The sequence below is a fragment of the Hypoxylon fragiforme genome (genome assembly GCF_022984875.1).
Source record: "Hypoxylon fragiforme strain CBS 206.31 chromosome Unknown GGS25scaffold_2, whole genome shotgun sequence".
Lineage (NCBI taxonomy): Eukaryota > Fungi > Ascomycota > Sordariomycetes > Xylariales > Hypoxylaceae > Hypoxylon > Hypoxylon fragiforme.
Genome location: NW_026054757.1, coordinates 3,121,326 through 3,135,927, shown reverse-complemented (window position 1 = coordinate 3,135,927; position 14,602 = coordinate 3,121,326). Strand labels below are relative to the sequence as shown.

The 14,602-nt window shown below is 47.1% G+C and overlaps 4 protein-coding genes across 4 annotated transcripts; 3 read left to right on the top strand and 1 right to left on the bottom strand.

Annotated features, from left to right (window-relative positions):
* Positions 1-2,443: 2,443 nt before the first annotated feature.
* GGS25DRAFT_138506 (kinase-like protein) lies at positions 2,444-5,723 on the top strand. The gene is made up of 5 exons (XM_049256289.1): positions 2,444-3,481; positions 3,546-3,745; positions 3,799-3,958; positions 4,018-4,756; positions 4,818-5,723. The coding sequence occupies exons 1-5, from the start codon at positions 2,720-2,722 to the stop codon at positions 5,630-5,632; spliced, it is 2,676 nt and encodes an 891-aa protein (XP_049120414.1). The 5' UTR covers positions 2,444-2,719; the 3' UTR covers positions 5,633-5,723.
* Positions 5,724-7,192: 1,469 nt separating this feature from the next.
* GGS25DRAFT_477340 (uncharacterized protein) lies at positions 7,193-9,368 on the bottom strand. The gene is made up of 4 exons (XM_049259844.1): positions 9,072-9,368; positions 8,886-9,001; positions 8,276-8,782; positions 7,193-8,202 (listed from the first exon to the last, which is right to left on the bottom strand). Exons 1-4 carry the CDS (start codon positions 9,118-9,120, stop codon positions 7,915-7,917), a joined length of 960 nt encoding a protein of 319 aa, XP_049120413.1. The 5' UTR covers positions 9,121-9,368; the 3' UTR covers positions 7,193-7,914.
* A 519-nt stretch (positions 9,369-9,887) lies between these two features.
* On the top strand, positions 9,888-10,932 carry GGS25DRAFT_518534 (60S ribosomal protein L2; the record flags this gene model as incomplete). Its single annotated transcript, XM_049263558.1, has 4 exons — positions 9,888-9,899; positions 9,971-10,007; positions 10,149-10,738; positions 10,807-10,932. The coding sequence occupies 4 exons, from the start codon at positions 9,888-9,890 to the stop codon at positions 10,930-10,932; spliced, it is 765 nt and encodes a 254-aa protein (XP_049120412.1).
* Positions 10,933-11,936: 1,004 nt separating this feature from the next.
* GGS25DRAFT_518533 (pfkB family carbohydrate kinase) lies at positions 11,937-13,076 on the top strand (the record flags this gene model as incomplete). Its single annotated transcript, XM_049263557.1, has 3 exons — positions 11,937-11,988; positions 12,045-12,503; positions 12,571-13,076. The coding sequence occupies 3 exons, from the start codon at positions 11,937-11,939 to the stop codon at positions 13,074-13,076; spliced, it is 1,017 nt and encodes a 338-aa protein (XP_049120411.1).
* Between the last annotated feature and the right edge of the window lie 1,526 nt (positions 13,077-14,602).

Here is a 14,602-nt window from a genome sequence, read left to right as displayed (position 1 = left end):
CAAAGTGTGGAAAGGATTGATGATTTGGGTCTAGGTATATGTAACTAAGGTTAGGACCTATGAGAACGCTCAGGTTTGACACGACTTTCTCGTCGCCACTCCTTGCTTGCGTTGCTTGCGTTGCTTGATTGCTTTGCTTGCCTGCTCGTTCGCTGATTCTGCTGACTCTAGGCTATCTAGTATCTATCGTAAGACCCGACTATAAAAGCTTATCAATGCGAATACAGCGAATACAGCGAATAAAGTTGATGTGAGCGGCGATGATACGGAGTTAACTTCGAAGTTAGTTGTGCTTGACAATGCTCAACGAAACAAAAAAAATGACCATGGTATTGATGCTTTCATCTGATTGTCTGGGTTGGAAGAGAAAGACATATATGTATTCTTGCTTTGTCAATTGTCAAGTGCTTCGCGTAGGAATATGTTACACGTCTAAAACCTGGGTCTAATCCACCAGAATCTCAGTCAATATCACATACAAGGTCATAGTAAGACGTACATGCTATTCAAACCTTCAATCGTAAGTGTACGGAGTAACGTCGACAGATCTGGATATGTATGAACTGACCTACTCTGTGCTTGAAGTAATTGATGTTATGATATGTATGTCAAATGCTGTATGTACAATACATACATTGCATGCACGTAACGTGGGATACATAGTCTAGGTACGTAATACTTGGAGTCTTGGACACATGTGCACTGGATTTGCTTCAAATGGATGTACCAAGTTCAACGATGATGTTGTTGAAATGGGGATATCCCCTTAACCGTCGCAAGGCAGCAGAGGCAGCAGATTACTATTATTAGTAACAGATACATCTTTTTCAACCCATTATATCCACAAATACCCATAGCCCCATATATTGATCCATATTTCATTTAGATACAAACGCGGTACAGTATCGTCGTTCAAAGCTGGCCGACGCTATTAACTTAAACTTAAAATAAATCTTATTCTAGATGAAGCTATTCCCATTTACGGCTCGTACGTAAATGCATATTAACCTGGAAGGTTCAAACTAACCTTTAAACTTTAAAAGGGATAATTTATATGGCAGCTTTATTAATCGCATACAAGCTAAAAATAAGAATACATCTTGGTGTCAAGCTTGTAAGGGAAAAAATATTTAAAGACGTTGTTGCCGAGGGTTAAAAGGAGGCATATTCAATACTAAACATTAAAGGAAAAAAGACGCGATCCTTTATAATATGGCATTATATATTTCTAAATACTGTTGATACAAATAGCGTACGCAAAGTTAGGTAAGAAAATATATACCTACCAAATAATTAAATTTTATTAGACATTAAAAATATAGAGCGATAGGGAAATTAGCTTAGCTGTATCTTTTTCTAATAATAATAATCTGTTGCCTCTGCTGCCTTGCGACGGTCAAGGGGATACATGACATTACATGTAGGTACCTAGTAGTTAGTACCTAGTATCCTACTTGGGTATCTCCAGGTACATTAAAATATTTACATGGTTCAAGCATCAGATCAATCGTAAAAAAAAAAAAAGGGTTCCTCTTTCAAGTTGAATGTTCAATGCCTACATAGTAGTAATAATGTACCTCAATACTAGGTAGCACTGTATCTACCATATGTAGTTACATATCAATCTATCTGGATCCTCCTTCCCTCCCCTCCCCCCGCCGTATTGCGCTCACTTAAGCCTGGGCCTCCCCCCCTCATCTCCAGTTCCCTCCCCAGCCCGTCCAGCCTAGAAAGTAAGTCCAGTGGTTCAGTGCCTTATAATTAGTACCCAATCCACCCAACCCAATAGCCCTAGTATTGTAACCTGGAAGTAGTCCAGTACTATGCATTGCACATCCAAACTGTGAACATATGCTGGCCCGGGCTTGATGCAGGTCACCACATACCTACCGCATACCTACCGCTGGGCACTTACCATTTACCATTTACCACTTACCACCCATGCCAACCCATGTCACCCATGCCTGAACTTATCTTGTGTCCCTCATTAATACTTTTCTTCAATCTCTCACACAACCTTTTCTTGTCCTGCTCTGACGTACCCGCCATTCAATCTCCAAACCTCACGACACACAAGTCTAACTAATCTGCTCTCCTCTTTTTTTTCTTTTTTTTTTTCTTTCTTTCTTCGTTCCTCTCTCTCCCTTTTTCTCACACACATCCTCATTTAGAAGAGAAGAAAGGAAAGGAACGGTGGAAGTAGAATCATATCTACTGAACCTCTTATAAGTTGTGTTGACGATCATCATCATCATGAATACCTAAAAAAAAGAAAAGAAGAAATCCTACTCGCATCCAGGCCATTGTACCAAGTACTAAGACTACCGTATATCGCATTTGGGTACATAACAACAACCGCCAGAACTCTTTCGCCCATTCATCATCCTTGTTCCTTTTTTTTTTCTTCCCTCTCTCCCCATTTTCGGCCAACCTTTTTTTGTTGTCCTGCCTAGTTCAACACCTCGAACAAGTCAGCAAGCAGCAACCTGAACGGTCGACCGGTTAGCCAAGCCCACCCTCCCTGTGAGCCTTTGCTGCTCGCTCCACCCTCTCTACTAATGCGCGTCTGATCCAGACCCAAACGACGACAACAATCTCTTGGCCAGAATTGGCTATATCATATTTCTCCAATTCATCTCTATCCGAATTACCTCCTTATCATCTTCAACAACAACTTCCTGAAATTGTTGTCCCCTTTCATCGTTACCGCCCGCACGCCATGGATCAATGGCAGGGCTATTCCGACGCCGCCGGCGGTCGAAGATATAATGGTGGTAGTCAACTCACGCCTGGTAGGGAATATGGGCAGCAACCTCCCCAAGTCCAGCCGCCCGTTGGTTTCAAGTATGATCAATACCAGGGCGGCTTGAGTGCGCATTCATCACAACAAAGCGCAACCTCGCCCATCAACACCCCGCAGTTACGCGATGGAAACGGCGACGTTCCTATGCAGGACGCCCATGACCCTTATAGCGCTATGAAATACCCCATGCGCCCTCATCACCAGTCGCACATTTCCGGCGGCCGCGCTGCGGGCCTTCACTCACCTTCCGAACCATCGGCCGCTGCCCAACGATATTCGCCTATGGAAGTACTGTCACCAGCATCCTCATATGGATCCAAGTCGGCGGCGAATCAGGCCCAATTTGCAGCAGCGCTCAGTCAACGCCAATCGCCTACTAGAGCGGACTACCCGTCTCAGAGCCCTTACTACGGCCGACAAACCTCGCAGCTCCCTCCCATTACGCCCTACGTCAATTCTCAGGAAAACTACCCTTCTTCTGCCGTGACTCCATTGGACGGAACCTATGCTAATGACCCCAAATCACCTCGGAGGACGCTTCAACCTACTGTGAACATACCTGTTGAGAAAAAGCCAGTGCCTCAATTTAAGAAGCTCGGGGCTGTAACGGATTTACGGCCTAAGGTCAATTCCCAGCCGGCGTTCCGTCGCGCAAACCCAGAAGGAGGTTTCATAAGTGTATGAAGACAATGCTATCAAGTATTTACCCAGCCGTGTCGGTTCTAATCATATTTTTTTGTAGCCACTTCAAGCCCTCACGGTTCATTTGCCTGCGACATATCGCATATGCAACCCCAACTTCAAATACGAGTCCTCCCGCAATCCTCGTCGGGTGCTGACTAAACCAAGCAAAGGGACTAAGAATGATGGGTACGACAATGACGATAGCGACTATATCTTATACGTCAACGACATTCTTGGCTCGGAAGAAGCTGGACATAAGTGCGTTCCACATTTGACTATTATCTCTTCAACTATGCTAAACATCTTTATAGGAATCGATATCTCATTTTGGATGTTCTTGGACAAGGCACCTTTGGCCAGGTCGTCAAGTGCCAAAACTTGAAAACTCAGGAGGTCGTCGCCGTCAAGGTCATCAAAAACAGGACGGCGTACTTCAACCAAAGCATGATGGAAGTTTCTGTACTGGACTTGGTGAGGATCAAACATAAAGTCACGAAGCTTCCTTTCCCTCTCGGCTAACAATTTGGTAGTTAAATACGAAACTTGACAAGAACGATGACCATCATTTATTGCGTCTTAAAGACACGTTTATCCACCGACAGCATCTTTGCTTAGTATTCGAACTTTTGAGTGTAAATCTTTACGAGCTCATTAAACAGAACCAGTTCCGAGGTCTCAGTACGACACTCGTGCGAGTTTTTGCACAGCAGCTCCTCAATGGCCTTGCTCTTCTCAACAAGGCGCGACTAATACATTGCGACTTGAAACCCGAGAACATATTGCTCAAGAACCTTGAGAGCCCGATCATCAAGATTATCGATTTTGGCTCGGCTTGTGATGAGCGGCAGACGGTGTACACGTACATCCAGTCTCGATTCTATCGGTCACCCGAAGTATTATTAGGTCTTCCATATTCTTCGGCAATCGACATGTGGTCCCTCGGCTGTATCGTAGTCGAGCTCTTCCTGGGATTGCCACTGTTCCCCGGTTCATCCGAGTACAACCAGGTTTCAAGAATAGTCGAAATGCTCGGTAACCCACCGAACTGGATGATCGAAGTTGGCAAGCAAGCTGGCGATTTCTTCGAAAAGAGGCAAGACGAGTTCGGCCGCAAAACGTATCATCTCAAGAGCATGGAACAGTACTCGCGTGAGCGCGGAACGAAAGAACAACCTAGTAAGAAGTACTTTCAAGCGAGTACGCTTCCGGAGATTATCAAGTCATACCCGATGCCACGGAAGAATATGAAGCAGAGCGAGATTGATCGAGGTAGGAATTCTTCTGCATATCCCCATTTTATTCAATCCTGCTTAGCTAACTGTGCATCTAGAAATGAATAATCGTATTGCGTTCATCGATTTCGTGCGAGGTTTGTTAACCATCAGTCCCCTGGAGAGATGGTCTCCACAACAGGCGAAGCTCCATCCGTTTATCACGCAACAAAAGTATACCGGTCCTTTCGTGCCGCCGATGAATTTGAAAGCTAGCTCCCTCAACCGGTCTCCGGCACCCGGAACTCAGCAGCAACAGCAAGCTGCCGAACTCAGCAAGCAAAGAGCACAGCAAGCGCAGGCTCAAGCGCAAGCAGCCGCTCAAGGAGCCTACGGGATGCAGGCGACTCAATACCCTCCTGCCCCACATGCACAAGCCTCACTGTACCAGGGCAATGGCATATACACTCCTGGAGGTAGCCATGCCGGTGCGCCGCCGCCATACGCTGCTCAGCAATCACCCTACGGTCAGATGGTTATAAATCAAGCACCTGCGCAGATGCCACCTACGAGTTACGGAGCCGTCCCGCAACCGAACCTATACCAGCAAGCTACGGTTCGGGCGGGTCGTCAACGTGCATCGACTATGGATCAACAGCAGAGTGGTATACCTGCGGCTATACAGAGAGTAGCCAGCCACCTTGATCCGAGCCAACCCATTAGACTGCAACCAAGCCCGGCATACTATCCTCCTCCTGCTGACGGTATGGGCCTAACAGATCCTGGAGCAGGTAGAGTGGCTGGGAGGAGAGACAGCAGGGCTCAGAGAGGAGGTACCAGGGGTAATCGGGACTTCATCCGCAACTTGGAAGAGAGGACACTCGAAGAAGGATTCATGGGAGGCAACGGTCAAAATCAAAACCCGTGGGCATGATAGAGGATGTCGTATGCGAAAGCATCTTGGGAATAGCGGTCCGCATGTATCGGGCTCAGCTCGAGGTCAGCTTCTAGCTGGATGATGATTCCCGACCCAGGCATCAACTTCAACGTCCCAGCTGTGTCACTCACTATGGCATTGCCACCGAAGCTCAGCTCGAGTGCTGCATTGGTTTTTCGCTAGCTAGCTAAACAGCGCCAACTTTTTTTTTTTTTTTTTGCAAATGTGTATGATACCCACAGGACATAGGGTTCAACCTAGATTGCCCACAAAGCTTCCTTTCTTGCTCTTCGCTGCACAACGCGGTTCGAAACTGATGATATCTGAGGCGCACATGATGCTACATAGGGTATTAGGAGTGGGCATCTGGAAGTTGCTTCGGCTCTGACACCATTCACAGGTCGGCCTCCCGCGCGAGGATGCGGTACGCCGTGCCGCTACGGACTCTTTGACTCTGATAAGGGGAGACTTTACCCCTACAGCGCCTTAGAAGGGCGCGAAAACTCTCGGGGAGAACTCGATGCCCTATCTGGTGGGTTTCCCACGCAAATCCGTTTCCTATCGACCAAGATGGGTAGGCATGTCCGACGAAAGGCTTGGGCCGATCCGAGAACACGACGAAATACACGCATCGCATCCCAAAGTTCGAAAACTGGCCATGTGTAAAGGGAGGAAGCGTCCGCGAAATAGCGACGGCGGTTGCTGCTTTTTCTTTGTTCTATTCATATTTTTATACGCGCAGGACTAAGGGAGCGAAGGTGGTGGTATCGAGCAAGAAGAGTTGCACGGCGTGGCGCGTGGTCTAGTGTACGTGCCCATTCCCACTTATTATTTACGTATGATGGGCGGACGAGACAAGACGAAATGAGGCTACATGACATAAGACGACACGACACGACACGGCTACGACCTACTTGCTTCGTTCAAGGATCACCACATCTGAGTTAAAGGGGAGGGGCAAGCAAACATGGGGTTGTGGGGTAAGGGAGGGTAGAGATATCTACCTACTACCTGCCACCTGCCATCTACGTATCAACGCAAGGTGCATACCTAGGGTTAGGGAATTCAGGTTTCGTAGACCTGGTTTTCAAGCAAGTACATATCAGATCATCAGATTAGTGAGAAAATGCAAAGTTCGGCGCATTACGGACGGCAATATTGTGGGTTTGCTGGTAAACGTGCTTTTTGAAATGTGATTGTTGTTGTTTGTAGTTTTGACCAGTGGGCGATATCTAGGTAGGTATGTACGTGGTGGTTTGCGTTGGTTGGTGTGTTGGTGTGTTGTTTACCTGCCTATCATAGACCTACATACGTGGCTACCTACCTGCTATGTGCTTAGGATTGCCTGGCACTTCATTCCTTTTGGGGGGCTGTTATTTAGTAACTTATACGTTGGCAGATAGGCGTAAATACCTACGTGCCTATTATTATCGTTTGAAGCTTTACCGTTTTCATTTCACAAAAGAGTCGGACAGAAGAGTGATTCATACGGTAGGCACTCCTAGGTAGGCAGGCAGATAGGTACCTTGTTCACATTTTACTAGGTACAGTGCACACGTCCAGTCCAGTCCAGTCCAGTCCAGTCCAGTCCAGTTCAAATTTTGGTTTCTCTCGTTATTATTAGTCTGGAAGCCCAAGTCCATCTCAATCCTAGATACGTAGGTAGCTAAGATACCCAGGTTATCTTTATGACACTTCCCAGTTCCAAGTGTTGCATGAACTATCCCTTTATCTCCATTTATCTGTCCTCCAATGTCTTCTAGTATGCTCCAATAGGATGGTACTAGGTAACAGACGTACGGGACGTATAATACCCTAGGTAGGCTAGGCGATTGGTTGGTATTGGTACAGGTATTAAAAAAGAAACCCCGGCAAAAGAAAAACATATGCATGCTTTCTGCATCATGCCTACATCTTCCCCCCATATCCTCCTTTATATAGGAGCAATGGGGAAGATGCTACATGCTTAGCTTCCTTCTTCTTGTGGGCCTATGCGTCAATGAGAAGTTTCCCTTTTCTTAGACGCATGGATGCGAGTATGTAAGACTTTTTAACTTCTTAATTTCTCGTTTGGTCGTTCCTTCGTTGTATATCGTGCACTCTCGCTAATGCCAGAGTCGCATCTTTCTGGGTTACTTGGGTCAAATATGACTCCCACAATACTGACAACGAGTAATGTAAGGTGGGTGGTAATGATCTGGGTATAAATCCTCAAAGGGTTGGGGGGTATCGTCTCCTTGGTATGTAGTTGTGCTAGTATTGGCCTCAATCTGGGTCTCCTATCGTCCAGATCGGAAGCCTCTACCCCGGCGGTTACCATTGCGTCCGCTTGTACCGTTGGATTGGGTTGGAGGTACCATGTTATCACTGTAGAGGCCTCCGTTCGAGTAGCTGGGGTCAGCCGTATCCGTATCCATCGCGTCACCAAATCCCATCGAGCCGTCAAGTACGACGCTGTTGCTACCAGGTCGAGTCTCGATGTGGCGATCGGCGCGGGGACCTGTAGGTGGAGCGGGCCTGTAGGGGCCAGCGGGCTTCAAGTATACGTGCAGCGTTCTTCCATCAGCCTATGGGGATAATTAGATTGCTGTAATGAGTTGGAGGGGGGGGGGGGGGGGTAACATTAAGGAGAGGACTCACGGTCTGGTTGTTGAAGGTCTGGATGACTTGATCAGCGCTCTCTTTACTCTCGAAGACGATCTCAGCAATCACAATTGGGTGCGTCTTGACTAGTCGGCAAGCGGTAGCAACACCGCCAACTGGGGTTACAGCGCTCTCGATATCGGCAGCCGTTGTACCTGGCGCAAAGTTTTGTGCCATGACGACGAATGGACCTGCTAGGCCTCGGATTGTTATGCCTTGGCCTGCTGGCTGCACTGGTCGTCGCATATTCACCTGTTGTTGCAGAGCAGCAGATGCATTGCTGCGCTCGAAGGCATTTGCAAGTTTGGCAGTACGAGCGGGGCGGGCGTTGCGTACGGTAGGTAAGGTGGTGCCTGGAGCATGAATTCGCGCTGCGAGCGAGTTGGGATCTGAACGTTGGTTGCCACGTCTGGCAGGTGCGTTAGAATGGAGGTCATGAGTCCATTCGCCATTGATGTTGCTAGTTGGAACACGCGCCGCCGACGATAGTCGCTTGTTGGGTGCCTGAAATAGCTGAAGTATTAGCCATGAGGGTTCGAACAACAAGGAGAATCTCGTCAAACAGAATTGTAATTGTTAAGGTTAGGTAGAGAGGGGACGGCCATACCTTCTTAACACCAACTCGGCTTGCTAATGAGCCGGCAGCGGGGGCGCTCTGTCGGCGCGGATTGTCTCGCTTGAAGATACGTGCAGCAAGTGCTTCATTCTTCTTGCGCTCACGACCTGATCAAGTTGAATGATATGATTAGCTTGATACTAACTATGTTTATTCTGTAGATGATAATTAACATACCGGCATTGATGATCTTCTCGAATTCGGTAGCGTGTTGTTTTTGCGCCATTGTCGCGGTTCGTTGTGATGGCGCGGTAAAGAAAATGGAGGATGAAGAATGAATTGGCAAACGGAAATCAGGAATTAATTGTCGGATATCGTTCAAGTTTAATTATTGAATTGATACCGGGTAGGGTACGGAGGGGAATATTTATAGGTTAAAATGCTTTGCGAGCGGTCACCTAGTAGGTACCTACCTAGGGTAGGTAGGAATAATATTAGTGAAGGTGGTGGGGTGATGCGGTGATGCGGTGATGCGGTGATGCGGTGATGCGGTGATGGATGAAGTTTGGAATGAGTGAGTAGAGGTAGGCAACTTCAATAGTGGTAGTTTGAATGTTGAAGTAGGAGCAAGCATTGATGTTGCGTTAAAAAGTTAAGAAGCGCGAAGTTGGCCCAATTGACACAGGGATTTAGCGCGTTTCTTTTTTGGGGTATCTTATCTTATCTATTAGTTACCTTTATCTACCTAACTAATTGTACATACTGTACTGAATTGAATTCATAAGCTTGGACCACCTCCAACCTGCACCGTGGGGAAAAAAAGAAAAGATATGGCATAACTAACTAGTACGAAAAAAAAAAAAAAAGATACGTACCATGTACAAGCGATTAGGGTCAAGTTGTGGAGGCTCCAACCCACAATCTTCAATGTTCTAACATCCAAGGGAAAATTGTCGGGTCTCTAATTTCGGTCACTTTTTCTAAATTTCTTCAATTACCCAAAACATCATTTCTCCTTCAACATTTCGAATTACGCACAAATAGACCATCAAGATGGGTCGCGTGGTATGTTTAAGTTATATTAACAGTTAATTCTTCCTTCAAGTTGCCATTTACTAATTATTCGCAATCAACAGATTCGTAACCAGAGAAAGGGTCACGGTGGTATCTTCAGTAAGTATTCGCTCTTCGCTTCGCCTTCGCCAACAACAACTCTCCATTACAAACGAACAAACAATCGCACCGATTCCCAGCGACACCCTCCATACCTCAAGTGCAATTGAACCTTTTGAACTCACAATTTTCCTTCTTTAGCCGCCACCACCCGCCTACGAAAGGCTCCGGCCAAGTTCCGCTCTCTCGACTTCGCTGAGCGCCACGGATATGTTCGAGGTGTAATCAAGGAGATCATCCACGACCCCGGTCGTGGTGCTCCTCTCGCTCGTGTTGTCTTCCGATCTCCCTACAAGTTCAAGCAGATCACCGAGACCTTCATCGCAAACGAGGGCATGTACACCGGTCAATTCATCTACGCCGGCAAGAACGCCGCTCTTACCGTCGGAAACGTTCTACCTCTCTCCTCTATGCCCGAAGGTACCGTTGTCTCCAACGTCGAGGAGAAGGTCGGTGACCGAGGAACCCTAGCCCGTACTTCCGGCAACTACATCACCGTTGTCGGCCACAACCCTGACGAGGGCAAGACCCGTATCAAGCTCCCCTCAGGCGCCAAGAAGGTCGTCAGCGGTAGCTCCCGAGGAATGATCGGTATCGTTGCCGGTGGTGGCCGAACTGACAAGCCTCTCCTCAAGGCTTCGCGTGCTAAGCATAAGTTCGCCGTCAAGCGCAACAGCTGGCCCAAGACTCGTGGTGTTGCCATGAACCCCGTCGACCATCCCCACGGTGGTGTAAGTAGAATTGACTCTTGTGGACTTTGCAGAAGAAGATTGCGGATGCTAACATGGATTCACTATAGGGTAACCATCAACATATCGGTAAAGCCTCGACAATCTCCCGATACGCAGCACAAGGTCAAAAGGCGGGTCTCATTGCGGCGAGACGGACGGGTCTGCTACGTGGTACCCAGAAGACGAAGGAGTAAAATGGGTTCTCCAGGTCATGGTTCATCAAGGCGGTTGGAGTTTTACTTGATTGCGCTTTGCATCTCTCTAGGTACTGGCGAGCTACGATTATGAGATAGGCTCAATGGAAGTACCCGGCATCCGATTCTTTCTGCTTTCTGCTTTCTGCACCGGTTTTATGAATCATTGTCTTAACTACCTACATCCTATTGAGTGAAACTTGAGATGGGTATGTGAGGCAGAGACAGAGAGAGCCAGCAGCCCTGGAGTAGTAGTAGTAGTATAATAGGGCATTGCATGGGCAAAGAATCCGTAAGCTGGGATAAGTGGAACTCCTTCAGATGGTGATGAATAAGAACAAAATTAAAAGAAAATTATAATTAACAGTAATATGTATCCCGCGCGATGCCGATAATGTATGGAACCATAATTAGGTACAGCACTAGGTTAGGTGGGTAGCGAGGCCGGCTTCCGTTCAGGGCATGATATCAATCATACGATTTTGCAAATCCACCTGAAAGGTAAAAGGCTTAGTTAAAGGATAATAAGTTTAAATACCAGTGTGTCTTACATATATATGTATTCTTGATTCTGTCACTCCTTCTTACTAGGTACACTACCTATTACTACAACAAGGTACATACCAGGTATAATAAATACCTAGTAACATTGAATTAAGTTGCCGATAGTACTAACGGTTAGGGTAATTGGATGTAAGCCTGTAAGGCCGCTGTCCGAGATGCCGTTCCCCACTTGTTCAAGGTCCTGCTTCAGTTCGGGGTTGATTCCTCGGACAATCTCAAAAGCGCAGCGTTTTTATAGTGACCCCACCATCAGTGGTTGTACTAGTATTACGTTTGCCCGCTCCGCTTCCTCTTTTTCTCAGACCCCTCGTTATAGGTATAAAATCTCACCCCGCCAAAATTTGGAGCTCCAGGGTCCTTGTATAACATCTTCATCGCATACTTTATCACCATCACTACCTTCACCTTTCGCTATCAGGCAACAATTCCTCATATCCACCATGGCATCGAACCAAGAATACCCTCTCCTATGTCTAGAGAACCCTCTTCTCGGTATGTTATTCCCAATTACTACCTACCTATGTATGCTTACCACGTCAGTCATATAGACATCCAAGCTGTAGGAACTGAGGAACTACTCAAGAAATATAACCTCAAGGCCAATGATGCCATCTTGGCCTCGCCTGAGCACATCCCACTATACGATGATCTGTTGAACAATTACGATGCGATGCTAATCGCTGGTGGTGCCGCCCAAAATACGGCCCGAGGTGCTTCTTACATCTTGCCCGCTAACAGTGTCGTTTACCTGGGTGGTGTTGGTGACGATAAATATGCCGCCATTCTTCGTGACGCTGTCAAGCAGGTTGGCCTGCGGGTGGAATACCGCGTTGACCCCAAGGAGCCTACCGGCCGTTGCGGTGTCGTAATCACCGGCCACAACAGATCCTTATGTACCGATCTTGCTGCCGCCAACCACTACGATCTTGACCATCTCAAGAGCCCCGAAATCTGGAAGCTCGTCAAGAATGCTCAGTTCTACTATGTTGGTGGCTACCACTTTACCGGTATGTCCTTTCCACCTCCTTCCCCCATCTCATCCGGATAGGCGGAAGCTAATGAGCGATCATATAGTTTGCCCACCAGCCATTCAGGCCCTCGGCGAGGAAGCTGCTGCTAACAACAAGACTTTTGTTGTCAACATCTCGGCCCCCTTCATTCCCGAGTTTTTCAAAGATCCCCTTGATGCCTCTTCCAAGTACTGGGACTATGTCATTTGCAACGAGACCGAAGCCGCCGCCTACGCCCGCTCCCACAGCCTAACGGCCGCCGAGACCGACGTCCCTGCCATCGCCAAGGCCCTCGCCAATCTCCCCAAGGCCAATGCCAGCAAACCCAGAGTCGCTGTCATTACGCAAGGCACCCTCCCAACGGTAGTCGCTGTCCAGGGCCAGGACGAGGTCAAGCAGTACCCTGTCCACGTTATCGACTCCTCCAAGATCAACGACACGAACGGTGCTGGAGATGCCTTTGCCGGTGGCTTCGTCGCCGGTCTCGTCCAAGGAAAGTCCCTGGAAGAGAGCGTCGACATCGGCCAATGGCTCGCGCGGCTAAGCATTCAGGAGTTGGGACCTTCGTAAGTTTATTCCCTTCGCTGACTTCATACTTTTTTACGTCTTCAACTTGTGTCCCCGGTTACTAATGCGCAAGTTTCTCCCACGGCAGATACCCCTTCCCCAAGCAAACCTACCAACCCTCCTCATAGACTGGCTCATAAAGTTTGGTAGATTCTCTTGATCGATGGGCAGTAAATACTTCTAAAGGTATATAACCTGTCGATAGACTAAACGCTTTGACGTTACTCAACTTTACGCAAAGGCCGGCGTTTTTCATTAGAGAATGGGAAGGGTTAGCATGATTATATCCAGATGGCTGGGCATTTACTCGATTTTTTTAAAGAAAAATCAGCGGCGAATTGAATTTTCTATTTAAAGGAGAAGATAAAAGCATCTATGATCCTTTAAAAGTGGGTTTCAACAACTGGGGGAGAGGAATAGGGATGGGGAAACAACGATTATTACTATTATTTTTCCTTTTTTCCATCACGTACCGAGAGAGTAGGGAACTTCAAGTACCTAGCTTGCCTCCTACCTATGTGACTTTTGTCGCGTTAGGTGTACATATACGTAGGTACATAATAGGTCTGATCGATTACATAGTGGTGGGCCAGACAAGAACACCACGGAAACCTCTCTGTCCAAAAAAAAAAAGATATTATAGATCAGTCGATCAATATTATGATAAAATATCTACCTAGGTACTCATATCTAAGTACATACCAACCTGCATTAGGTAGTACCTATTAAGTTAGGAAGGAAGTAAGGCATCTTGCGATTTTCCCCTTGTTAAAGGAGAAGAAACCAAAAACGACGGCGACGACGATAGTAGTAGCAACGGAATCAACAAGCTGTGCGAGAGAAGAACTCAAAAACCTCAATTATTTCTCTTGATGATCTTTTTCTCCCCTCTCCTCCCCTCGTCTCTCTGCCTCCTCTCTCTCCAAAAAAAAATGTGGTGAGTCTCCTCTGTGTATGTACCTAGGAGACTCGGCATACGTGTTTGCAAAGGCTTTCTCTCATTCTCATTATCCTTATTCCGGTAGACCTAGAAGTCAAGGAAAAAGAAAAAAAAGAGGGGGGGTGGGGAGGAAGAGCAGTAAGGTACTAAAGTGAGTGAGCCTTTTGACATCGATCAATCACATGATATCTGTCTGAACCTCCACCGCATCCCTTCCTTTGCCTTATCCCTTATCCCCCCCTCTTAATAATCAAATAGTTACCTACCTGGGTAGGTAGGTAGGCAGTCAGCCCCTTAGGCCTCTTCTTAATCTTTCACCAAGGCAAACAAATGGCGATAAAAATGGGGAGCAAAAAGGCTAACCCTCTTTCTCATTCTTCTCTCTTCGCTTCGCTTCGGTGGGCAGCCCACTACTCAATGCCTCCTAAGTCACTTCACAGGAAATTCCTCAACTGAATCCTAGGTATTCCCCCGAGGGCGCTGACACTGTGAATTTCCTCGAATGCGAATCCCTTCGCGTCTGGATTAGCGCCATATTATATCATCAAGACTTGTTCGTCTTATCATTAAGGATGATGCATATAGTTGG